Here is a 22,835-nt window from a genome sequence, read left to right as displayed (position 1 = left end):
TCACATAGGGTTTCAATGTCTCAAACTCCACCTGGAGGCTGGGCAGAGCAGAAATGACAGCGGTGTTGTGCCGGAAGGTGTTAATTGTTGTCATCAGCAGTGGGGCTTGAAGCTATGGCTCTGCTACCGGATGCTGGGGTTCCAGGGGCCTCCCATTTCCCCCTTTTGGTTTCTCTGATTTTCACCAACATCCAACGGCTCTTGCCCATTGCTGCCTAGAACGTTCCTGGAAATGTTGGAATTGATTGTACGCAGTGTTCAAAAGTTATCTTGTTACAAATAGAGACAGCCAAACAGATGGCACATCGTTCAGCCAATAAAGCAGACCCTACAATAATATCCACAGGAGAGTTTCGTGTTCCAGAGTGTTGTATTTATCAAAAACATATATTGAAGCTTCAGAAATTAAAAAAAAAACCACAGACTTGAGTTAAAAACAAAGAATGCCACTCTTCGAACAAAGTAAATCTTTTTTACAAATAGCAAATAAAGTAGGCCCTACAATAATATTGATACAAGAGCATTTTGTTACAGAACTCCTTTTTCTTTTAATATATGAACAAATTGTAAATTTGAGGCCTCAGACAAACCAGGCCGTGTCGCTTTTGGGAGAATAAAAAATAAAAATGAATTTCCCCCCTAAAAAATATTTAATAAAGTAGGCCCTATAAAAATAACATCAGCAGAAGAGGTTTTTGGGCCAGCAAATCCCCCTGGTGTATGTACATTGATCCTCTGTGTCACGAGAGAAAGAGTCTCTCTCTCTCCCTCTCTTTCGGTATTTAACTGACTCTTATTCAAGCCAGGAGTGATTGTCACAAGCTAAGATACTCCCTGCCCCACCCCCAAAGTGAGGAAAAGGCTCCCCCAGCACCCCTCCCCCCGGAACAGGGAGGGGCTACCGGGGACAGACATTCCTTCCACACTGCTGCAGGTCTTATTCGCCTTGTTTTACAGAAGGGGGAAGCTGAGGCACCAAGAGGGAAGTGGTCATAAAGCCAGTCACAGCAGAGCTTGGACTAGAATCCAGGAGATCTCACTCCCAGGCCCACTGCTCTAACCTATAGGTCCCACTCCCCTCCTAGATCTGGGACAGAACCAGGCATCCCAGGTCAGAGGGGTTCATCCAGGTCGACAGCCCCTTCGCGGAGCAGCCTGTGTGGGGGTCCTGGCCAGGGTCCCATCTCCCCGGGGTGGCGGTGCTGGGCTGGGTGCTCCTGGGGCTGGCGCTGTCCTTCAGGGTGCAGGGGGAGACTGTTGTCTGTGGGGTGCCCCCGTAGCTGCTCTGCCGTCCCCTGGGCTCCCAGAGCAGGCGTGGTGGAGTGGCACCCACTGCAGGGGGCCTGGGTCTTCTCAGGCTGTGGGTCCTGGAAGGCAGAGCAAGTCAGGGACTAAGTGGGCATGGGTGTGGGGGGTGGGACTAAGAGCAGCAGGGACTAATGGGGATGGGGGGCAGGGACTGAGTGGGCACTGAGGCGGATGGAGGGGCAAAGATGGGGTGATGGGGGGATAGGGATTGAGCAGGCACCAGGGGTGATGGGGGGACTGTGCAAGCAGCGGGGAGAGATAAGGAAGGGGGTAGGGATGGAGCGGCGCGTGGGTGGAGTAGGGGCAGGGACCGGGTAGGTAGCAGGGAGTCCCCGTCAATGACTCCCCCAGAGCACTTCCCCACATACCTGGCATGGGCTGCCAGGGGGCCGCCCTGGGGGGCACGGGCGCTGCCAGCTCAGGGTTCTCTGTACATCGGGGTGCAGCTCCCTTGGCTCCTCTTCATGGAAATGCTCCAGCAGGGCCAGGCTGGCCTGGAGAGTGGTCAGGTAATAGCCACCTGGGGGAGGATGGGGTGTAGATTGTCAGGCCAGAAGGGACCCTGGGAATTCTCTAGGCTGCCCTCCTCTCTGCACAGGGCTGCCCTGAATTGATTCCTGGAGGAACTAGCACAGATCTCAGAAAAACATCCCCCCTGCTTTAGACACTGCCAGTGACGGAGAATCCAGCCCTCTGTGCCCCTGGTTAATTCCCCTCACTTACAAACGTGCACCTTATTGCTAGTCTGAATTTGTCCAGCTTCCACCTTCGGCTGCTAGACTGAAGAGTCGTGTGCTCTCCCGTTTCTGTTCCCCACGTAGGTACTTAGACTGGGATCACGCTTAACCTTTTCTCTGTTAAACTAAACAGATCGAGCTCCTGGGGTCTCTCCCTCTGAGGCTTGTTCTCTGAGCCTTTAGTCATTCTCGTGACTCTGCTCTGAGCTTTATCAGCATCCCTCTTGCTTTGTGGGCACCAGGACTGGCCGCAGGGCACCAGTGCCACACCCGGAGGTAACAGAACCTCCTTTCTCCTCGTCGAGATTCCCCTGTTACACACCCCGGGACCGCTTTAGCCCTTTTGGTCACAGCGTCGCACTGGGAGCTCAGCACTGGGAGCTCACGTTCAGATGATTAGGTGGGTCCCCCGCCCCCCCCCCAGCATTTAGGGAAGTAAACGGTCTCAGGGATTTTCCCCTCTAGGGGGCGCCATCTCTGATCTGGCCCCAGGGTGAGGGGACTGGCTGGCTTAGTGGGACAAGGAAAAGGGGTAGTGGAGGGCCTAGGCATCTTCCTTACCTTCGCCCAGGAGCTGGCTGGGCTCCATCAGCTCCATCATGTACTCAGCCTCCATGAGCAGCTGGGGCAGGTCGCACTGAGCCAGGATGAAACTCAGAACTGGCAAGAACTCGTCCGCCCCATAGCTCCCATCTGGGGGGAAGAGGGGACATGTGAGTGGGTGCTGGCAGGGATGTAGCAGGAACATAAGGGGGATGGGGGGGTCCTGGCAGTAGGGGAGGCAGGTGGCGTTGGGAGCATGAGCTGGGGGAGGGGGGCTCCCAGCGGGGAGTAGCATGGAGAGCACAGGCTGGGCAGGGATGGGGGAGGGATCCTGGAAGCTGAGGAGGCATGGGGTGCAGGTTGCACAGATGGGGGGACTGGGGAGGGAGGGGCAGGGGGAGACCAGGGTGGCTATGTTAGGTGTGGGAGGGCACAGGGGTCAGTTACGGGGGTGGGCAGGTATGGGGATGTGAGGAGGATCAGGAGGTTGTAGGGAATGAGCAGGTTGGAGGTGGGGGGGGCGGGCTGGGTGGTATGGGGGTGGTGCTGGGGAATAGGGGGCCGTTATGGGGGTTGTCCGTACTTGGGGACAGATCTATGGCTGCAGAGACGCCCTCCTAGGCCTGGGTGCTGGGTGAGGAAGAACGGGGGGCAGGGGGGCCATGCAGGTTAGGGTGGTCGGGAAGGCTGTGCGGGGCCACCCCCCATGGCTCTGCAGACACCTTTGCAGCCCTGCAGGAGCAGCATCACGCGGGCGAGGGAGGGGAGGGGGGGAAGGGATGAAGGGATCCATACCCGGGGCTGCCCCCATGGCTCGGTAGACACCCTTGCAGGCCTGCAGCAGCAGTGTCACCTGGGTGCTGGGCGAATAGGCACGCAGAAGCTGCAGCAGTTTGCGCCGTGCCCGCTGGGTGTCAGGGGGGCTAGGCAGCGTCGCCCGTGCCGGGAAGGCACCAGGGCCCCGCTCCCGCACCAGCCGCAGGTTCTCCCGGAGCTGGCCCAGGGACCCATCTGCCATGCGTCGCCGGCACAGCCGTGATGCCAGCACTGGTTTGAGGGGCTTCAGCACACAACGATGGAGGGCCCGTTCCAGCACAGCATCTGTGGAGTAGGAGTGGGTTACATGGGCTAGCGACAGAGCCAGGAGTCCCGGCTCCCAGCCCCACTACTCTAACCCACTAGGCCCCACTCCCTTCTCTGAGCTGGGAATAGAACCCAGGTGTCCTGGTCCCCACTAAACCGCATTCCCCTTCCTGAACTGGGAATAGAATCCAGGCATCCTGGCTCTCCCCTGCCCCAACCCCCACCCTTCTCTTAGAACCCAGCAGTCCTGGCTCCCAGCCACCCCTGCTCTAACCATTACACCCCACTCGCCTCCCAGAGCTGGGGACAGAACCCAGGAGTCCTAGCTCCCAGCCCCACAACTCTAACCCAGTAGACTCCATACCCGTCCCAGAGCTGGGAATAGAACCCGGGCACCCTGGATCCCTCCCCCAAGCCCCACTCACCCAGCCTGTGGTCAGGCAGCAGCGTGGGGCTTGGCAGCTCCAGGGCTGGGCTCTGCAGCAGCTGGGCCTTGGTGTGGGTCAGGAAGGTCCGGATGGGGCTCAGCAGCTCGTGGCTGGACTGCCACTCCCCCCCGCCACCCCTCACTAGGGTCAGGAAATCCTGGACGCTGGCTCCCAGCCTGGTGCTCCGGTCCCGCGCCAGCCCCTCCACGGCCCGTGACAGCTGTTTCTCAGGGGCCAGCACTGCCAAGACGGCATCGCTCATGCAGCGCAGGGGGGCACGGGGGCGGCGCTGGGCAGGAGGTGAGGGGGCCCGTGGACCCCCACCCCCCTCGCTCTCTGAGCCACTGGGGGACCCACTGTCCAGCTCCTGCAGGGATGGGAGGCTGCTCCCGGCTGGCTCGGGATTAAGAGGCTCCCCAGCCCGCTGGGGAACCCGATACCCTGACGTGCTGAGCGGTGAGTACTGGCCCGGTTCCTGGCGCAGGGTGGGGGACATCCCTGTCTGGCTGGCAGGGATGGGGGGCGGTGGCTTGGGGGGAGGTGAGAGAGGGCTGGAGGTCTCGGTGGACACCCGCACTTTAATGCTGCGCTTGAAGTCGTCCCGCCGTGAGCCCCCATCCCTGCCCTGGAACAGGGGGTTCAGGAAGCCCAGCGCCCCGTTGCCCAGGCCGCAGTCCAGCTCCCTTGGGCTCCGCGTGGGGATCGCACCCAGCTGGCCAGCTGCAGGGGCAGCATCCTCACAGAGTTGGGGCTCAGGCGACTCCAGGGGGTCCTTGGCATTGAGAGAAGAGCTCCAAAACTCTGGGGGATGGGGGAGGAAAAGAGGGGTCAGCACCGAGGAGAGGACATGGGGCCTTTCCCCTCTAGGGGGCGCCGGCTCTGATCCAGCCCAAGGTGGGGGGCCTGGCTGGCTTAGGGGGCCAGAAATGGGATATGAGCCTTTCCCCTCTAGGGGCCGCGGGCTCCAATCTAGCCCCAGGCCAGGGGGAGGGGAAGGGAAGGGAATTAGAGGAGAAATGGAGGGGAGGGATTTCCCGGCTACCTAGTGGGTGCAGGGAGGAGGTGCAGGGTGATGGGGGAAGGGGAGTGGGGATGGGGTGGAAATGGGGCACACAGAGAATGGGCAGGGAGGGACCAGGGGGGATTGAAGGGAGAGGAAGGATCAGGGAGAGGAGTGTAGGGGCCACTGAGATGTGGGGGAGGGGTGGGGGTCTGAGAGAGGGGTCCAGGGGGAAGGGCTGTTGGGGGGGTGTCACTCACCGAGCCCCAGGTGGGAAATGGCCTCCAGTTCCTTGTGCGACACCGCCTGCTGGATGGGCTGCGGCAGGCGCAGGGTGACCGGGAGAACCTCCCTAGGGGGACAGTGCATCAGGCTCTGACGGCAGTCCCAGGGCTCCCTCCTCCCCCTCAGGCACTCCCCCAATTCCCTTCTGCCCCACCCCCTCCCCCAGGGGCACTCCTCAATTCCCTTCTGCCCCACCCCCTCCCCCAGGGCACTCCCCAATTCCCTTCTGCCCTTTGCCCTCTCCCCCAGGGCTGCCCCAACACCCTCTGTCCTATAACCCCTCTGCTGTCCCCCACTGCCCTGGACACTACAGGATCTCCATCCACTGGGAGCAAGGGAGAGCTGAAGCTGTGGTGGAGCTCAGATTTTGGGGTGCCCCCCCATCCTCCCACTCACCGGCTCTGGCAGTAGGAGGCCACCAGGTGCAGCATGTCTGGGAAGCTCTGGGTTGAGCCCTCCAGGGAGATGCCTGCAAAGAGAAGGACCCTCAGACCTGTGGCACTAGGAGGCGCTCTCCCTGGCAGTCAGTACTTGCCTACTGGCCCAGTGCAGCACTAGGGGGCACTGTGCTGCAGGGAGCTGGGGGGCTCAGTAGGGCACCAGACGCAGGGCTGCGTGTAGGCGTGGCGCTCCCGGGGGGCACAGAGCAGCACAGACAGATGTGTCCCTACCGGCTGCTCTCTCCTGCAGGCAGTAGCTAGCGACGAAGGCCGGGGCCAAGTCATCTAGGAGGCGCAAGCAGAGCACCCGGCGTCGGTGTGTGTTCGATCGGCGCACCAGGAATGTCTGGGGCAAGAAGGGGGCACCTGTCAGCAGGGGCTACACCGGGGCTGGGGACATGGAACACTTCCCAATATCCACCCCCTTCCCTGCTCAGCCCCATGAACCCATCCAGTGTGGGCCGCCCCATCAGCCCCATGCACCCATCCAGTGTGGGATCCCCCACTCCCAATCAGCCCTGTGGACCCATCCAGTGTGGGATTCCCCCCCCCCATCAGCCCCATGGACCCATCCACTGTCGGATTCCCCTCCCCCAGTCAGCCCCATGGACCCATCCAGTGTGGGATTTCCTCCTCCCCACATCAGCCCCATGGACCCATCCAGTGTGGGATTTCCCCCCACCCATCAGCCCCATGGACCCATCCAGTGTGGGTCCCCCCCCATTAGAGCCATGGACCCATCCAGCCCAGTATTATTCCCCTCCCCAGATGAGCCCCAGGGGCCCACACTGCCTGAAAACCCCCATCAGACCAATGGACCCATCTGCCCCAGTATCCAGCCGGGCAGGGCAGAGGCCCCCTGAGCCCTCACCCCGGGGGGCTCACGCTGCAGGATGTGCAGGGCGGTGGCAGAATTGAGGCTCAGCTGCAGCCAGACAGACTGGGTGAGGAGCAGGCGATCCAGGAGGCTGACGCTGTTCAGAGACCCCCGGGCTGGCCTGGGCTGGGGGAAGACGTGTGGGTCTGGGACATCGTACACCGGATCACGCCCCAGGCTGAGAAGGGAGACAGCGCTGTGAGGAGGGCGGGGAGCCCCTAGCACTAAGGGCCAGAGCATGGAACCCAGGAGTCCGGGCGCCCAGCCCCACCTGCTTTAACCCACTACCCCCCACCCTCACCTGGGCTAGACCTCAGGAGTCCTGGCCCCCCACCTCCCAGGCCCCTCTGCCATACCCGACTGGCTGGTCCGGGGGCTCCATCTCGGCTGGGTGACCAGGCTGCAGAGACAGGCTCCCTCTGCCAGAAACAGGAGCTGCTGTTAACCCTTAGCGGACCCCCCCACCCCCTGGTACCCACTCTCCTGGGCCCCCCAGGGGCGGCTGAGTGTGGGGCAGCCCAGCCCAGCCCAGCCCAGCACGACGCCAGCCCTGAAACGCTACCGGGAAGCTGCAGGAGGAGCAGGAAGGGGCACGACTCAGACCCACGTGGCCCTTGCTGGGAATACGCTTCTCCCCCGGGCCGGGGGCCCTGGCGGGGCGCTGAGATGCGGCCACCTCTGGGGTGGGGCGCGGGGGCTGTTTGTCCCGGGAGCGCAGCCGGGGAGAGGGGGCTCCTGCCCAGAGCGGGCTGCGGCAGCGGCGACCCCGGCAGTGCCCCGGCTCCGCGGGAGGGGGAGCTGTTCGGGCCTGGGCCAGGAATGCGCGAGTCGGCTCTGACTCACCGTCACACCCAGCCCTGGCACAGGGCTGGGCCAGCCCCAGGCAGGGACGGGCGGGCTCCCCCCTCCCGCAGCGCAGTCACGTTTCCAAGGCAAAGCTCTCTGGGCTGGCACAGCCCATGCGGGGGCGCAGATCTAATCGGCAACCCAGCCCCGGGGCAGGGGGAACAGGAGGAGACACAGCCTCCCAGCGTGCCCATTTTGTACAGGGGTAAACTGAGGCACGGAGCAGGGTGTTGCCCAAGCGAGAGTCCAGGAGTAGTGGCTCTCAGCCCCTCTGCTCTAACCCCCTAGGCCCCAATCCCTGAGCTAAGAATAGAACCCAGGCGTCCTAGCTCCTAGCTCCCTGCTCTGACTCACTAGACCCCACTCTCTTCCCAGAGCTGGGGCTAGACCCCAAGAGTCCTGGCTCCCAGCTCCCACTCCTCTCCCTGCGCTGGGGTAGAACCCATGGACCCATGTCCATGCTCCTAGTGCCCAGCACCCTGCTCTAGCCACTAGACACTGTTCCCCTTCCAGATGGGAGAGAAAGGTCAATCTTAGGGCTGCAGGGCAGGTGTGTAATTGTGTGTGTATAATCACAAGGAAATGGTGCTTGGAGGCAGGGCAGTAGATGGAGGAGTTGGGGGGGGATGCAGGGGAGAGAAAATTAGCAAGAGATGGAAAATCCATCAGAACCATCCCAGATCCCCTCCCCTGATCTCAGCTCCCTCCCAGCCCCCCCCCCCCCCGCCCCCAGGTCCTGAGCTTGAAATAGCTGCTGGGCTGCTCCCTCCCTGCCTGGAGTGAAGTTTTGATGTGAACAGAGCTTACATGGCGGCTCATCCTGGTGGAGTCCCCAGTGCCCACTTCCCACTCCCCTAGTGCCCCATGCAGCCCCATGCCCCGTCCCAATGCCCCCAACCGCAGGCCCTTACCTGGCAGTGCCCCCTTCGCTGTCTGCAGCATCGTTATTAATTCATTATTCCCTTCGCTCCCAGGTTGAACTCAGATGCGCTGGGCTCTGAGCATGTCTGGGTTGCCAGCCAAATTCAGCAGCTGCCTGGCCACCCCCAAACACCAGGGGTCCTGGGCACCATCCCTAGGGTCTTGCTTTATTTTGGGTTTTGTATCTGTCTCCAGCCCCCAGCCAAGAGCCCTGCCCAGATGCCCTATCCCCTCCCAATACAGGGAGGGAAACTGAGGTACAAACAGGAGAGGGGACTCTGCCACTGTCAGCCAGCCAGCTGGGAAGAGAACCTAGGGGTCCTGGCTTCCAGCCAGCCACCCCCCCTCCCCAACCAGTGGACCCCATAGTCCTTTCAAAATGGAGGATAGAACCCAGGAGTCCTGGATCCCAGTGCCCCTGTCCCGCTTGAACCCACAGCCCTCCTAAAACTGGATAGAACTCAGGAGTTCTGGCTCCCAGACCCCAATCAGCTGGGCATGCAGAGAAGGGAGCTGAGCCATGGGGAGGGTAGTGGGGTGTTGGAATCCAGATCAGATCTCTGGACCACTCATGGGGTGTCAGGCTAAAGAGACCCCCTGTGGGCAGGAGGGTTTGAAAGCCCAGCACGGGACAGAACCAAGGAGATCGGGGCAGGGTTCCCAGGTCTGTGCCAGATCCCACCCTGTGACCCAGTCCCACTCACCCTAAGGCCCTTGTAACCTCTCCAGGGCCTGTGAAGTTGAGGTGCAGCTCTGGCTGGGCTCATGCAGAAGGAATGGGAAGGGATCCCCCATTCATTACCCCCCTTGCTATGCTGAGGAGTGCAGGCAGCTGCGATTCTGGGGGAGGCCTGGCTGAGAATGGGCACGGCCCAGACACGAGACCCCCAGGCTGTTGGCCACATGAGCGGCTCCCAGCAATATGGTCTGGCCAGGGACTGTGGGGGGTCCTGTCTTTCCTGAGGGGAAGGAAGGCTGGAGAACGGGCAACAGTGCAGGCTAGGAGAGTTGGCTGGGGGGTCCCAAAGGTGCTGCCACTTGAGGGAAAGGAGCCAGGGTGGGTGTCCCAGAATCAAAGCAGGTTGGAGTCAGGGGGTGCCCTGATGCTGCAATGACCCCCCTAAGGGCCAGCTGTTCTGGAGGGGCTCAGAGACAAGAGACGGTGCACACAGCTGGGGCGGGGCTGGCTTGGAGCTGGGGATCCTCTGCGCCCCAGCAAGGGGACGCCCCACTCACCCTCCACCCCCAGCCCACCCTGGAGCCAGAACGGAGTTGGCATCCCCTAGAAGAGAAAAGGCCCATGCCCCACTCCCCATTCCCCAGCATATGCTGAAATGAATCAAAGGGCCAAGAGTTTGTATGTTTCACTTGGTTTTTAATGTGAACTTCCAGGGGGCTGGCCCAGGCCCAGGGCTTTTCCTGCTGAAGCCCCTGGAACCAGCACCCCTATTTCCCTGGGGGGCACAACAGCCCCAGGCACTGGGGTTTACGTGCAGCCCCCCAAGATTGCTACAGACATCAGAGTCCTAGTGACGGAAGCGAGCAGTGAAGCCTCGTGCTGGCCTGTCTGCAGGGATCTGAGGCGGGAGCGCTGGCCATGGGAACACGCTGCCGGGCAGGGCCCTAGAGTCCTCTCCATCGGAGTCCCAGTGCAAGGGGAGAGCAAGCCCAGCCACTCGCTGCGCCGGGGAGGGTCCATGGGCCGTTGGTTTCCAGGAGGAGGCCTGTGCCGAGCCGCAGGGCTGAGCCACGAGAGGGCCCGCTCAGGCCTTGCGCACCGAGTACTTGCCCTTCTGCAGCTGTGAGACGTAGATTTTGGTCTTGGTGCCATCCTCCCGGCGCAGCCAGACCTCCCCAGTGCTGACAGCTGTGATCACAGCCCTGCGGGGGAGAGCAGGGGTCACACCAGGTCCCCAAAGACAGTCAGTTGCGTTGCCTCCCCCGCCCTGGGACTGGATTAGAGCCAGTACCCTCTACAGGGGAAAGGCCCTGTATCCTATTCCCTGCCCCCTGAGCCAGCCAGTCCCCTGCCTTGGGGCTGGATCAGAGCTGGTGCCTCCTAGAGGGAAAAGGCTCCGTGGCCCATTCCCTCCAGCCAGCCAGTCCCTGGCCACTCACTGCGCGGGCGCTTCGTCCCCGACCTCCAGGATGACGCTCTGCCCTTTGCTGTAGATCTCGCCCTCGTAATGCAGCCGCCCATCCTCACAGCGGGCTGAGAATTGGGCCCCCGGCTTCTCCACCTTCACCAGCACTGGGGGGAGAGAGGAGGTCAATGCTGGGGGGGCAGGCACAGCCCTACATACCTGAGGATGGGCCCTGCTGGCAGCAGCAGGACCAGGTTAGCTCATGTCCTGGCTGAGGCACTGGGGGAGACCAGAGGTGGCAAGGGGGATCTGTGCAGGGTGGTGGAGGGCAACAAGATGGCTGGCGAGGAGCCATGAAGAGGCAGGAGGGACACGGCTGGGATTCAGGGGGGCCCAGGTCAGAGCCAGTGCCCCACTCCCTGAACACCTGAGCCAGCCAGTTCCCTGCCCTGGGGCCAGACTGGAGCTGGTGCCCCTAGAGAGAAGAGGCCCCATATCTTATCCCTTCCCCAGCTCTTACCATCTGATTTTCTTTTCTGGGGAGACACGGCTGCTTTAGCCTGTAGGGAGAGACAAGACGATTAAAGGGGCTTATGCAGGGAGCGTGCTCAATCCCCTGCAACTGCTCACAGAACTATGCAGACCCCACCCATGCTGGTCCCCCAGGAAGGATGGCAGCATTAGCCTGTGTGACAGATGGGGAAACTGAGGCACAGGGTAAGGGACTCACTCAGCATCAGTGAACAGAACCAGGGAGTCCTGACTCCCAGCGCCCATTCTCTGCCCACAGCTGGGGATAGAACCCAGGAGTCTTGGTTCCCAGCCCCACCCTCCCCATCACTCTAACCCACTAGACCCCTCCCCAGCTCTGCTCCCAGAGCTGGGGACAGACCCCAGGAATCCTGGCTCCCAGCTTCTGGCCCAGCTATGCAAATAGTGACTTTTAAAGGGCATATTAAGAATACATATGAAAACAATCCCATTTCCACATGTTTGATCCCAAATGGCAGAGCTAGGAAGGGGGATTATTATGGGACATGGTGTTTTGCAGCACAACTAAGGGTGTGTGTGAGGGGTGGTTATTAAGGGACCCAGGCAACCTGTGGGGCAGCCAGGGGACATGTGTGTGTGGGAGGGGCTTAAGGGATCCAAGCATTGTGTGGGGTGGCCAGGGGTGTGTGAGGGACTTGGGGTCCTGTGGTGTCGCTGAGGGATGTGTGGGATGGGGTTTAAGGGACTCAGGCATTGTGGGGGGTGGCCAGTGGTATGCAAGGAAGTGGGGGTTATTAAAGGACCCAGGCATCCTGTGGGTCAGCCTCACCTTTTTGATGGCTGTCCAGTCTTCCAGGATGTCAATGTCCCGCAGCATGTAGACGATGTAGGGGCGTGAGGGGCACGTTAAGGGCTTGTAGCCATACACAGACATGGTGATCATTTAGCCCTATTCCCTTTCACACCAACTCGGGGGGGAGGGGGCAGCACTAGGATGCAGGGGGTGGGGAGATAGTGGCAGCCAGCCAGGAGCCAACAGGATTCCCTGCCACAGGGCACCACAGAGCGGGGAGCCCCCAGGCCAGACATCCCAGCTCCCTCTTCTCCCAACATCAGCACTGGGACTGGAAGGGTCAGGGGCCAGGACTGATGGGAGGCCTGGCGGGATGGGTTTGTTCTGGGGGAGGAGATACCAGCATGGCCAGCGGGGGGGAGATACCAGCAGAGCATGTGTGTGTGTGGGCGGGGGGGACGGGACACCAGCATGGTCCTTGCCCCAAGCCCAGCGGGGGGGAGGGGGATGGGATACCAATGTAAGGATATCAGACACAAGTGGCGCTTTCTTCCTCTTGGCGGGCCGGAAGGGATCCCACTTCTTGAGGCTGTTCTTGGGGCGCAGCTTGTCGTCCCACCACTCTAACCCAGGAGGAGAGGACAAGGGTCAGAGGACAGCCCCACCCACCAGGCTGGGGGGGGCCTGCTTGGCAGCAGCCCCCTCTCTCCCTTCCCCCTGCCCCACAGGGATGCCTCTGTGGGGCAAAGGGGACTCAACCCTCTCTCCCCACTGGGGCTGCCAGTGTAGGGGAAGTTAGTGCCCTCTGGGGACAGGGATGAGGGGAATGGTTTGTGCCAGGAGTGGGGGGGCCAGTGATCCTGCCCCATGAGGGACTGGACTGAGACCCAGCAAACTCGCCTCACACATGGAGCAAATGAACAGCTAGAAAGTGGGAACAACGCTAGGATACTGGGCAGGATGGACCCGTTGGTCTGATCCATGGGGTGCAGGGACCCTGGACACAGCTGCCTTTGTAATGGGGATGTGACACCGGGGCCCTGTGGGGGGCAGCAGCAGTGTGGCAGGGGGCATCAAGCTGGGGATGATTGTGGGGGCACACTGAAGTGAGAGCAGGTTAGAGGCACCCTGGATGACCAGGAGGCAGAGATACGTGGAGAACGGCAGCGGGGGAAGGGGGTTGAGGGAGGCCCCAGGGCTCACTGACCCGAGGTGATGTCGATGCTCTGCCGATCATCCTCCAGGCGCTGGATGCGCTCCAGCAGCTCGCTCTGCATGTTGTCGTACAGCAGCAGCTTCTCACTCTGTGTGGACAGGATGGGGTTGGGGGGTGCAGCCAGGATGGACCCACCCCACTGGCCCAGAGGACACTAGGGAGGCCCTGGAGGCGCAGCTAGACCCGATCCCACCCCAAGGCTGTGGGCTCCCAGCCTCCCACCTGGCTCGATTGGTCCCATTCCTGGACCCCCCGCAGTGGTTGGCGTCACCCACAGGTGCTCCCTGGGAATGCTGGGGGTGCAGATGTCAGCCACAGGGCTCACACAGATGCGGCATCTGGAGCTGGGAAGTAGATGGAGGGTCTGCGGGAGCAGGGCAGTCCGTGGGGCACTCAGAGGCAAGATCAGGGGGCTTATGCAGGGGGCTCCTGTGCGGCGGGGAGGGACAGATGGGGGACTGCAGGGGACCTCAGCAATGGGACTGAGGGGGGCGGGGAAGAGCAAAGCGGGTTCATGAGGGCCCTCACCTCCAGGTGCTGGTGTGCTCCCTGCAGCTCACACTCGTGCTTGTTCCTGACCACCTCCAGGCACAGCCCCTTGTAGATGCCTGCAGAAAGGGGGGACCAGTGACCCCTGCCCACCCACCATCCCTCCACCTCCATGCCCAACCACAGCCCCTGCGAGATGCCTACCTTGGCTAACCCCAAGCCTCCCATGAGGCTCCCAGTCCAAGTCCCTGCCCTCCTACCACCACCAGCCTGGGCCCCGCCAGCCTCACTCCATAACTCCCCCTACCCTGAGATTCCTGCCCTCTGGGCCCTGCCATCAACTGCCCGCTCTTGGCCCCACCCCTTCTTCCCACAGGTGGGCCTGGCCCCCACCTGCCTGAATCTCTCCACCCCTGAGCCCCCTCCCAGGGCCTGCCTGCCAGCACCCTCCTCTGAATTCCCACCCCACCCTGCAGGCCTGAGTCCCCCCCATGCCTCTCCTGAACCCCCTCCCCCAACTTCCTCTCCCACCGGCTCCCCCACCTGCCATCCATCCTCCCCTTTCCTGAACCCTTCCCTCCCCCCACTTCTGGGCCACACTGGATCTGGGCCCTGTCATTTCCGCCCCCAAGGCCAGCTGCCCCCAGCTCCTGAGCCTTCAACCCTTGCTGCTCTCTTAGAGCTGGTCACTGCCCTCTGATGCCTGTCTGGACCAGGACAGCCCAGGGGACACAGCCACCCTCCCCCCACGCCCTGGTCCTGAGCCCTGGCACCCCAACTCCTCAGCGGTGGGACCAGTCTCCTGTGGGGCAGCAGGGGATACAGATAACAGATGGGCAGGGCCAGGAGCTCACCAGCCACCTCGATGCGGATCTTCATGTTATTCTGCAGGACACCCAGGGGGTCGAGGTACTCAGCTGCCCGCCCCGACGCCACATCCTCCAGCTTGGCCTTCACCTGGTTCAGTCGCTCCTTGAATAGCCTGCAGGGTGCACCACCAGGGATTGAGCCCTGTCCAGCCCACCCAGCTTGCACTTGCCCCCCGCTTCCAACCTGCCCTGCCCAGCATGGTCCCGCTCTGCCTACCCCACCCAGCACAGCACAGGCCTGCCCAGCCCACCGTGTCAGCCCGCACTGAGACAGCCATCTCTGGGGTAGGGTGCAGGGACAGTTTATACCCAGTTTATACTCGCCTGGCAGTGAGATACAGGCACCTCAGGGGTGGGGAAGTCAACAGGGGACTCACTTTTCCTTGAGCTCAGAGAACTGCTTCTCCAGGTCACACATCTCATCCAGGCACTCACTGCGTCGCCGCTCACAGTCCTCCTCGTCCATCTCTGTAGGGCACAGCACATGTACCTTCCAGCCCACGCTCACCCTGGGCACAGTGCCACACACAGACCACCCGGGGAACTGAAGCACACAGAGTCAGGACACTCACCCAGGGGGCAAACAGAACCCAGGAGCCCTGCTTCATAGGCCCATCCCCCTATAGCCCACTAGACCCCACTCTCCTCCCAGAGCTGGGAACAGAACCCAGGAGTCTGGGGAGAGGACACCGGCCTGGCTGGGCCATGGCTCTTACCCAGGAAGCAGGGCCAGCCCCCAGTACTACTCCTTGATGAAAGGCCAAGCCCCATCCCAAATCCCCTTCCACACCCCAGTACCTGAGCTTTCTTCCTCGGACTCAGAAGGACTGGCACTATGCTCCTCCTCACTCTCCTCCTCTTCGCCATTCAGCTCAGGTGCCGAGTCCCCATCCCCCTCCATCTCCTCCGCCTCCTTGGGCGCTGGGTGCACCGGCATGGGCACTCTGGGTGATCAACGGCAGGGGTTATTGCCAGGTGGTCTGGGAGGGTCCTACTTCACTGCACCTCCCACTGCCCTCCTCCATCACATGCAGGGCAGGGGGTACTGGACAGGGACAGCTGCCCCCAACCCATGGGACCCCCTGTGTGCCCAGAGCATGGTTCTGGACAGGGGCAGCTCCAACCCCCAACCCCTGCCAATGTGTAGCCCCTTGCCCCAGGGCCATCATAATTAGTGGACCCCAGTTTCCACTGGGAACAACACTGAGACCCAACAACTTGTTCCACATGTGGGCCCTGAATACATATCACATGGGGCCAGACCAGACCCAGCGCCTCCTAGAGGAGACAGGCCCTGTGTCTTATTCCCCCCCACACCCTCAGCCAGCCAGTCCTCCTGCCATAGGGCCAGACCAGAGCCAGCAACTCCTTGTTCTCACTGCATTGTGATTTGCAGCCACCTTGAGGGGAGCTCCATGAAGCCGCCCAGTTGCTCTGTCAGGAAGAGAGGAGCTATCAGCTGGTAGCTGCTATTGCAATGGTGTCGGGACACGTGATGGGACTCTGCAGAGATGGGTGCTGGCCTCATCGGAGCCAGCAAGGTGACCCCAGTGCTCCCGTGCCATGAGCCTGGAGCTCCCTCCTCGCCAACACTGCAGGGACCTGACTTCCAACAGCAGGCCCCATCCAGGCCCATGGGGCACTGGAGCCAGCAGGGAGCAGGGCTAGCAACGCTGGGAATACAGGCAGAGGCAGTAACAGAACCCAGGAGTCCTGGCTCCCAGCCCCCTGCTCGCTCTGTAACCATGGTCTGACCCAACTCCCTGCTGGGTTTATTGCTGCTTGTGCAATGCTGGGGGACACTCTCTTCCCCCCCAACCCTTGATGGGAATGGAATATCCCATCTTCTGCTCACTTGAGCGCCCTGAGGAACGTACCACTGCTATATATTCCCCCTCCAGTTGACATAGTCTGCTCTATTCCCGTGCTGGGGAAGGCACCACTGAACCCCATACACAGCAGGAGGGCACAATTCACACGCCCCCCATGAGATGTTTTGGTCTCTTCCAGTTCCTTTGAGTTTGCTTTGGAAGATGCCATTCAGGTTCCCATGAAGGGGGACAGCAGGATATAGCGCACCCCTTCGATGGTGTGAGCCCCCAGTGCGTTTCCAATGGGGAATGGATCATTGAGCACCCACAATATGGGGGCCGCAACCCTCCCCTTTGAGTTGCAATGGTCTGGGCCGGCCGCCACTGTAAATTCTCCCCCTGGGGTTGCAATGGGCCGGCCTGCCCTCCCTTGATTGCAATGGGGATAGAACCAACAAGCTCCAGAAGCAGGGGAGGCAGCGAATTCCCCCCTTGGGCTGCACTGCTCTAGCCCAGCTTCCATTGATCTCAGCTGGGAATGCACCACCCAGCACCTCATGAAGGGGAGGCTGGGACGAATCCATCTCCCGCTGCTCTGAGCCCCACGTACCTCGGGGAGCCCAGGCCGGCGGCCTCCCTCCCGCAGGCGCTTCGCTTCTCCGTACCCGGAAGCTCCACACCTACTGGCTCCGCCCCACCCTCTGCCAGCCAATCAGGGAGACCAGTTAGCCAGAGCGCCGTTGCCTCTATGATTCCCAGCTGCCCCCCTGCGCCGGGCCTTATGGGATAGTGGAGGATGGGGCATGTTCCCATGGCAACAGGACACCCACAGCCTAGCGTGAGGTGAGCGACGTACACCCAAAGTTGGGCTAAGGGGAATCCCCTGAACTGGTGTTGCCATGGCACCTAGTCTTGGGCACCTGCTTGTGACACATCACCATGGCACCCAGTCAGGTTGTTGCCATGGTGCCAAGTCATGACATTACCAGGGGACCTGGTGATTCCTGGACAGTCTCATCACAATCTGCTGCAGCGCCATTGCAGCATCGCCAGAGCACCAGTCACGGCATTGCCATAACACTTGGCACCCAGTCCCAGTGCAGCCTTAGCACAGGACCTCTGGCCCCTTGCCATGGTGCCCAACTGCAATGTTGTCATGGCACCCATAGGACTGCCCCCGTCACCCAAGGGCCTGGAGAGAGGCCAGGGCTGTGTGGCTTTCTGCTCCCCTCTCTCCATCCTGAGCAGCATGGGGTGCATTGGCAGGAGGGTCCCTGCTTTGGCACACCAAGAAGTCAGCACCACCCACCAGTACCATATCTAGTGAGCCAAGCCCTGTGTGGGATAGATAAGTTCCAGCCACGGCCCCCAGCACCACAGAAAGGACCCACAGCAGGACACAGCCATGAGGAGATGCCCCTGGCCTCCACATACTTTATTGTTCTCAGGCTTGCACTCAGGGGGACTGAATGCCAGGCCATTTCCTACAGTGGGGTAAGAGCACTCTGCCAGCCCCATCCAAGCAGCATTGAGCATCTTCATAAATTAAGCCTCATGCCCCCTGCCCTCAGGAGGTAGGTCAGTGCGTTAATTCCCATTTTACAAAAAGGGGAAAAATGAGCTGCAGAAAGGGGAGGGGACTTGGTGGAGGGCAAATAGAATCAGTGACAAAACTGGGAACAGAACCCAGGAGTCCCGACTTTCAGCCCCTCATTCTTTAACCACTAGGGCCTACTCTCCTCTCAGAGATAGGGAAAGATCCCACAAGTCCTGACTCCCCACCCCCCTTCTCTAATCCCTATACTAGCTCCCACCCCACAGCCACCTACAGAAAGGGAAAGGGGGATGCTGAGTCCAGAACAGCCCCTTTCTCCCTGCTCAAGAAGGGAAAGAATCATAACAAGGGAGCTGCTGAGGGAGGAAACAGCTGTCCTCTGCCCACACAGGCCGGAGCGGGAGGTCCTCTGTTCTGACAGCCTGCTGTTCAATGGGAAATTGGGGAGGAGAATGCTGAAGTATATTGGGGGAGGGGATACAGGAATCCATGACCCCAGCAACAGGTTGGGGCAGGTGAAGGATCCAGTGTGCTGTAGCTGGAAAGATTCCCCCCTAGCTATAAACCTCTGTCCGATGTGGGGGTTAATGACTCAATGGAAAGGGGGGGCGTTGCAGGCCCAGATTGGGCAGGGCCCCCTAAAAACACTATGACACCAAAGCTACAGATGAAGGGTCATGGGGAAGGCAGGTCTGAGGAGCTGTGCCAGAGATGGCAGGACCATCAGCAGCGGTGCATTGAGCTAGGGTACTTCAGCTTCAGCTCCTGCTTGAACTGGCGGAAGAGCACCTTATTGCGCTGATTCTCGGCATCCTTCTGTGCATGGAACTCGCTCGGCACCTTGAAGCCCTTGTGCACCAGGAAAGCATTGTTCAGTACTGAGAAACTGTACCCGGCCACATGGAGCTCACATGCCTGTGAAAGGGGACAGGAGAGCTGTGAAGGAGAGACCAGGGTAATCCCCATCCCCACCAGACTCTGAAATCTGTTACATTGAGGGCTGAAAAGCAGCCACCTCTAGAGTGGAGTGCAGGGGCTATTTATACTGGGATCATTCTCCTGGGACTAAGATGCAGCCACCTCGGGGGTGAGGCACTGGAGCTGTTTTATACAAGGATCCCTCACCCAGAGCTCGGATACAGTGTGGGATGTGGGGGCTATTTCACAGCTTCACAGAGCACTACAGTTCAGCACAGGAAGTGGAAATTCTCCACTGGATGGAAACTGTAGGAAAAGGGACAAATGGTCGTTAGTAAGCACAAGGGGCCAAGGCCCATTTTACATCTCACTGGACAGATGGCACTTCAGGGTGTACAGCAACCCCGGTGCAGTCCTGGCATTGGGAACAGTACTGACTGTAAGGTGAAAGCACCTCTTACTAAACCCCCCACCCTGCTTCCTGCAGCACATTGCCCCCTACATTGTGCTGTTTCTCCCCCCAGCCAGTAAATACCCATGACCTAGGGCTGGATCAGGGCCAAAGCCCCCTTGCCAGGAAGGAAATATTCACTTCTCACACCTTGCCCAGGTGTCTCACAGGGCCATGTTTGCGCAGGGCCGGTGTAACCACTAGGCGAACTATACGGCTGCCTAGGGCGCCAAGATATGGGGGCGCCAAAAAGCGGTACCCCAAAATATTTTTTTACACTATTGCTTCGGGGCAGGTACCTGTCAGTCTCCAACGCTCGGGCCGTGCCAGGGCCAGCAGCCTCTTCACCTCGGAGTCTCCGCTGCTTGCCCAGCGGCCACTCCTCCTCTCAGGCTCCGCAGCCACTGCTGCCGCGGCCGCCCAGAAGGACGTGGGCGGGGGGCTTCGCCACGGAGGAGGCGCAAGGGGCTGGGCTCGGCTGGGGCCCTGCACCTGCCAGCCGAGAGCAGCAGGAACCGGGTGCCACTCGGGGGGAGCCAGGTGGTCTGAGCCCAGGGCTGTGGCAGCCTCCGCAGCAGCAGGGGCATGCAGGGAGCGTAGGCGCCCTGGGCTCGGGCCGCCTGGCTCCCCCCAAGCGGCACCCGGTTCCTGCTGGTCTCGGCCAGCAGGTGCGGGGCCCCAGCTGAGCCCAGTCCCTTGCATCTCCTCTGCGGCAGTACCCCCCGCTCGCGTCCTCCTGGGCGGCCTGAGAGGAGGAGTGGCCCCCGGGCAAGCGGGCGAGACTCTGAGGTGAAGAGGCTGCTGGCCCTGGCGCGGCCTGAGCGCTGGAGACTGACAGATACCTGCCCCTGCCCCATCCCGGTACCGCCTGCCCCCCAGCCCAGTGAGCGTTACCTGCCCCACCAGCTTCAGTGCCCTGCCCCATACTGTCAGCCACCCCAAGCTCACTGTGACACCAGCACCCCTTGGCAAAGGGCCCCGTGATCTTCACAAACAGCTGTCACCGCAGGCCTGACAAACTCACTGCACCCCACATGTGTCTTACAGGGCACTTACCCACAAAGAGGAATGTGGAAGGGATCTACACAAAGCTGGTAACTTGTCAAGAGTGAGAATCTTTGTGAGATGTGTGCATGGGTAATATTGAAGGAATAATGTATTTACCTTAAAAGTCTGCTTTACAGACTTGGAGTAGAAATTAGTCACCAGGAGATAATGGCCCTTTGGGGCAAGGGGGATTTGTCACCCTGTCTAACGTGGCTGGCAAGGCTCAATTGTTTAGCTTTGCACAATAGTAAGACTTTGAATGGGACACCACCAGAGGCAATGGCAAACAATTGAAACACCTTAAAGGTAAAAAAGAAACATTACAACAGCCGTTACCCCGTTCTGACAGGCTGTTTATAATGCTAAGTTTACTAGTTTTCGGAGGTTGTCGGGGGTGGGGGTGTGTGCAAGGTGGAAGTTTTGCCTAGGGCGCAAAATATCCTTGCAGCAGCCCTGTGTTCGGGTGCCCTCTATGAGGCTCAGTGAGCATAACCTGAAGTGCCTAGTGATCAGGAAAGCACCTGGCTGAGACTTCCCAGACTTGTTTCACCCACAGGTCAAGGACACCCTGCTCCATCTCTTGGGGTGGCTGGGCGTATATCTGGGGCTGGCTCCCATGGCACAAATGCCTCCCCATGCCCGGTGAAGCAGGTACCTGGCTGATGCGGTTGAACCCATACTGCTTGAATCTTTCATCATAGGGTGGCACAGAGTTGGCACTGATGTAGAAGGGCTCCCAGGGGTCCCTCCACTCCACGGTGTAGGCAATGTTCAGGGAACTGCCTGGAGGCAGATTCAGCCAGCGTGAGTAGTTGGTCGGGGCCTGGCAGCGTGGGCAGAGCTCCTCGTAGAACGGCCGGATCTCCCCCACCTGATACAGCTGCAGCAGCTCGGCCTTGGCACCTGGGAGGCGCCGGGTGTGCCGGATCTCAAAGGCGGGCACCACGAAGACGCCGGGTGGCCCCTCAGCACCCAAGTTTGCAGCTAGTGCCAGGAAGGCCTCACGCAACCCCTCGCTGGGCAGCATGTCCACGTCCAGCACGAGCGTGTAGTGCCCCGTGGCCGCCCCCCGTGCCACATTGCGCAGCAGGTTGTTGGGGTACGAGGCGTTGGCGCCCAGGGCATAGTTACGCCGGCCCGCCCCGGCCCGGGCCAGCTTGGCGAAGACATCCCCACAGGCCTTGAGGCGGGCAAACTCCGCCCGGTCCTCTAGCTCGGGGAAGGCGGCCAGGTCCCCCGAGTGGCACACCAGGTGGGCCCTCACCAGCTGCCGCACTGGCCCGCACAGCGCCCCCAGGGCGTAGAGCATCAGCGTGGCCAGCCGCACCTCGGCGGGGCCCGGCGCAAAAAGCGCCACGGAGACCGGGCCCTGCCAGCGCCCCACCAGCTCCTGCAGCTGGTGCAGGTTGCTCAGGCTGGTGTGGGTGGCGAGCACCAGGTCGGGCGCCCGCCCCGCCCGCTCCGGGGGCCCCAGCATGTCCGTGTAGATCCGGTACTGCCCGCTGGCATCCAGCCGCCCGCCGCTGGCCAGGGCGCGCTTCAGCTGCTCCTTCTGCTGCTCGCTGGGCCGGCCGGGCGCCTCGCCCCGGCGCCCCCCGAACAGCTCCGAGTAGCGGGAGCGCTGCTGGCGGCCGTGGAGCCCCGAGAGCAGGGACAGGTAGAGCAGCTGCAGCAGGGCCGCCAGCGCCAGCGCCCACAGCAGCGCCTTGAAGAAGGAGCATCTGGCGGGGCCCTGCATCCCCACTCAGGCCCGGCGCGCCGCGCCCATGCTCGCCAGGGGGGACCGGCGCAGGCAGCGGGCGGCTGCAGCTCCCGGCCCTTCCATGCAGCCAGCCGGGGGCCGGGAATGGAGGCGCCCGTCGCTGCGGCAGCGCGCCACCTGCCCTAGGGAGGAGCCACTGCAGGCCGGCTCGCCACCGCGCCCCGCCCGCCGGGGACAGGGGGCGCCGGGGGAGTGTCGGGGGAGGGGGGGGTGGTTTTCTGACCATTGCACGGGACTGGCTCGCGCGCCTCCGGCTGCATCCGGGCCGGGCTCAGATGGGGCAAGGGGCAGACAGGGAGGGGGAGGGTGTCCGGGCAAGGGGATGTGTGCAAAAGGCAGCGCAGGGGGAATCAACCCCTCTGCACACAGACCCTCTGCGTCCCGTGCACTCTTGCCCCTGCTCATACACTCTCAGGGGTATGGCTGGGATGGCAAGAGAAACCTGACGTGAGAGACGAGGTGGCCGAGTGGTTAAGGCGATGGACTGCTAATCCATTGTGCTCTGCACGCGTGGGTTCGAATCCCACCCTCGTCGCTCCCTTTTTGGGAAGAAGAAGGTTCAACGTGCATTATTTTCTGGACTGATTCTGGAAGAAAGAGGGTGGGGGATGTTCGCAGCCTTACGGGTATGAGAGCTGCGTCTGCTGTTCAACTTGTCTCATTCTTCCTCCATTCATGCAATAAAGTCTCCTCTCAGCCCCTGGGGTTAACGCTGGCGGGGAGGGGTGTGCAATAAAATTCCCCCCTCAGTATCAGGGGCCCCAACAGGTGCATTTGGTGTGGGTGAAATGACACACTGGAACCCGGATAGCCCACAGTAGATCGAATGGGTGCAGGGGTCTATTGGGTGGTCGGCTGGGAATTGTATTAGACTCCCCAA

The 22,835-nt window shown here is 61.3% G+C and overlaps 3 protein-coding genes and 1 non-coding gene across 7 annotated transcripts; 1 reads left to right on the top strand and 3 right to left on the bottom strand.

Annotated features, from left to right (window-relative positions):
* Positions 1-339: 339 nt before the first annotated feature.
* On the bottom strand, positions 340-7,667 carry RIN1 (Ras and Rab interactor 1). 3 transcript variants are annotated; one of them, XM_048858965.2, is made up of 11 exons: positions 7,545-7,667; positions 7,058-7,120; positions 6,696-6,879; positions 6,056-6,170; positions 5,781-5,853; positions 5,360-5,451; positions 4,097-4,900; positions 3,384-3,689; positions 2,607-2,738; positions 1,677-1,828; positions 340-1,367 (listed from the first exon to the last, which is right to left on the bottom strand). In XM_048858965.2, exons 2-11 carry the CDS (start codon positions 7,081-7,083, stop codon positions 1,113-1,115), a joined length of 2,139 nt encoding a protein of 712 aa, XP_048714922.2. In that variant the 5' UTR covers positions 7,084-7,120; positions 7,545-7,667; the 3' UTR covers positions 340-1,112. The 3 variants fall into 3 exon arrangements, with proteins under 3 accessions (XP_048714922.2, XP_048714921.2, XP_074986465.1); XM_048858964.2 differs by lacking the exons at positions 7,058-7,120; positions 7,545-7,667 and having other exon boundaries at positions 6,696-6,941; XM_075130364.1 differs by lacking the exons at positions 7,058-7,120; positions 7,545-7,667 and having other exon boundaries at positions 6,710-6,785.
* Positions 7,668-9,822: 2,155 nt separating this feature from the next.
* On the bottom strand, positions 9,823-16,935 carry BRMS1 (BRMS1 transcriptional repressor and anoikis regulator). 2 transcript variants are annotated; one of them, XM_075130363.1, is made up of 11 exons: positions 16,833-16,935; positions 15,210-15,355; positions 14,789-14,879; positions 14,397-14,524; positions 13,582-13,661; positions 13,045-13,141; positions 12,368-12,460; positions 11,874-11,938; positions 11,073-11,112; positions 10,587-10,719; positions 9,823-10,349 (listed from the first exon to the last, which is right to left on the bottom strand). In XM_075130363.1, exons 2-11 carry the CDS (start codon positions 15,346-15,348, stop codon positions 10,232-10,234), a joined length of 984 nt encoding a protein of 327 aa, XP_074986464.1. In that variant the 5' UTR covers positions 15,349-15,355; positions 16,833-16,935; the 3' UTR covers positions 9,823-10,231. The 2 variants fall into 2 exon arrangements, with proteins under 2 accessions (XP_074986464.1, XP_048714026.2); XM_048858069.2 differs by lacking the exon at positions 16,833-16,935 and adding an exon at positions 15,812-16,208.
* Positions 16,936-17,628: 693 nt separating this feature from the next.
* B4GAT1 (beta-1,4-glucuronyltransferase 1) lies at positions 17,629-22,058 on the bottom strand. The gene is made up of 2 exons (XM_048858070.2): positions 20,849-22,058; positions 17,629-18,692 (listed from the first exon to the last, which is right to left on the bottom strand). The coding sequence occupies exons 1-2, from the start codon at positions 21,929-21,931 to the stop codon at positions 18,501-18,503; spliced, it is 1,275 nt and encodes a 424-aa protein (XP_048714027.1). The 5' UTR covers positions 21,932-22,058; the 3' UTR covers positions 17,629-18,500.
* A 350-nt stretch (positions 22,059-22,408) lies between these two features.
* TRNAS-GCU (transfer RNA serine (anticodon GCU)) lies at positions 22,409-22,490 on the top strand. Its single transcript has one exon. It is a non-coding gene; the product is annotated as a tRNA-Ser (tRNA).
* The last annotated feature ends 345 nt before the right edge of the window (positions 22,491-22,835 follow it).

This window comes from Caretta caretta, chromosome 7 (assembly GCF_965140235.1).
Source record: "Caretta caretta isolate rCarCar2 chromosome 7, rCarCar1.hap1, whole genome shotgun sequence".
Classification (NCBI taxonomy): Eukaryota; Metazoa; Chordata; order Testudines; family Cheloniidae; genus Caretta; species Caretta caretta.
The sequence above is the reverse complement of the archived record's forward strand: the minus strand, read 5'-3'. Positions and strand labels throughout refer to the sequence as shown.

Excerpts from the sequence above, each read along its gene's own strand:
- B4GAT1 (XM_048858070.2), bottom strand. The coding sequence starts at position 21,931 with ATGCAGGGCCCCGCCAGATGCTCCTTCTTCAAGGCGCTGCTGTGGGCG. Across the intron at positions 18,693-20,848 it reads GGTTCAACCGCATCAGCCAG|GCATGTGAGCTCCATGTGGC; the intron begins GTACCTGCTTCA and ends CCCCTTTCACAG.
- RIN1 (XM_048858964.2), bottom strand. The coding sequence starts at position 6,941 with ATGCTCTGGCCCTTAGTGCTAGGGGCTCCCCGCCCTCCTCACAGCGCT. Across the intron at positions 5,452-5,780 it reads GCCTCCTACTGCCAGAGCCG|GGAGGTTCTCCCGGTCACCC; the intron begins GTGAGTGGGAGG and ends CTGTCCCCCTAG. Across the intron at positions 4,901-5,359 it reads CATTTCCCACCTGGGGCTCG|AGTTTTGGAGCTCTTCTCTC; the intron begins GTGAGTGACACC and ends CCCATCCCCCAG.
- BRMS1 (XM_048858069.2), bottom strand. The coding sequence starts at position 16,158 with ATGGTTACAGAGCGAGCAGGGGGCTGGGAGCCAGGACTCCTGGGTTCT. Across the intron at positions 14,525-14,788 it reads TTCTCTGAGCTCAAGGAAAA|GCTATTCAAGGAGCGACTGA; the intron begins GTGAGTCCCCTG and ends TGCACCCTGCAG. Across the intron at positions 13,662-14,396 it reads GATCCGCATCGAGGTGGCTG|GCATCTACAAGGGGCTGTGC; the intron begins GTGAGCTCCTGG and ends CCCTTTCTGCAG.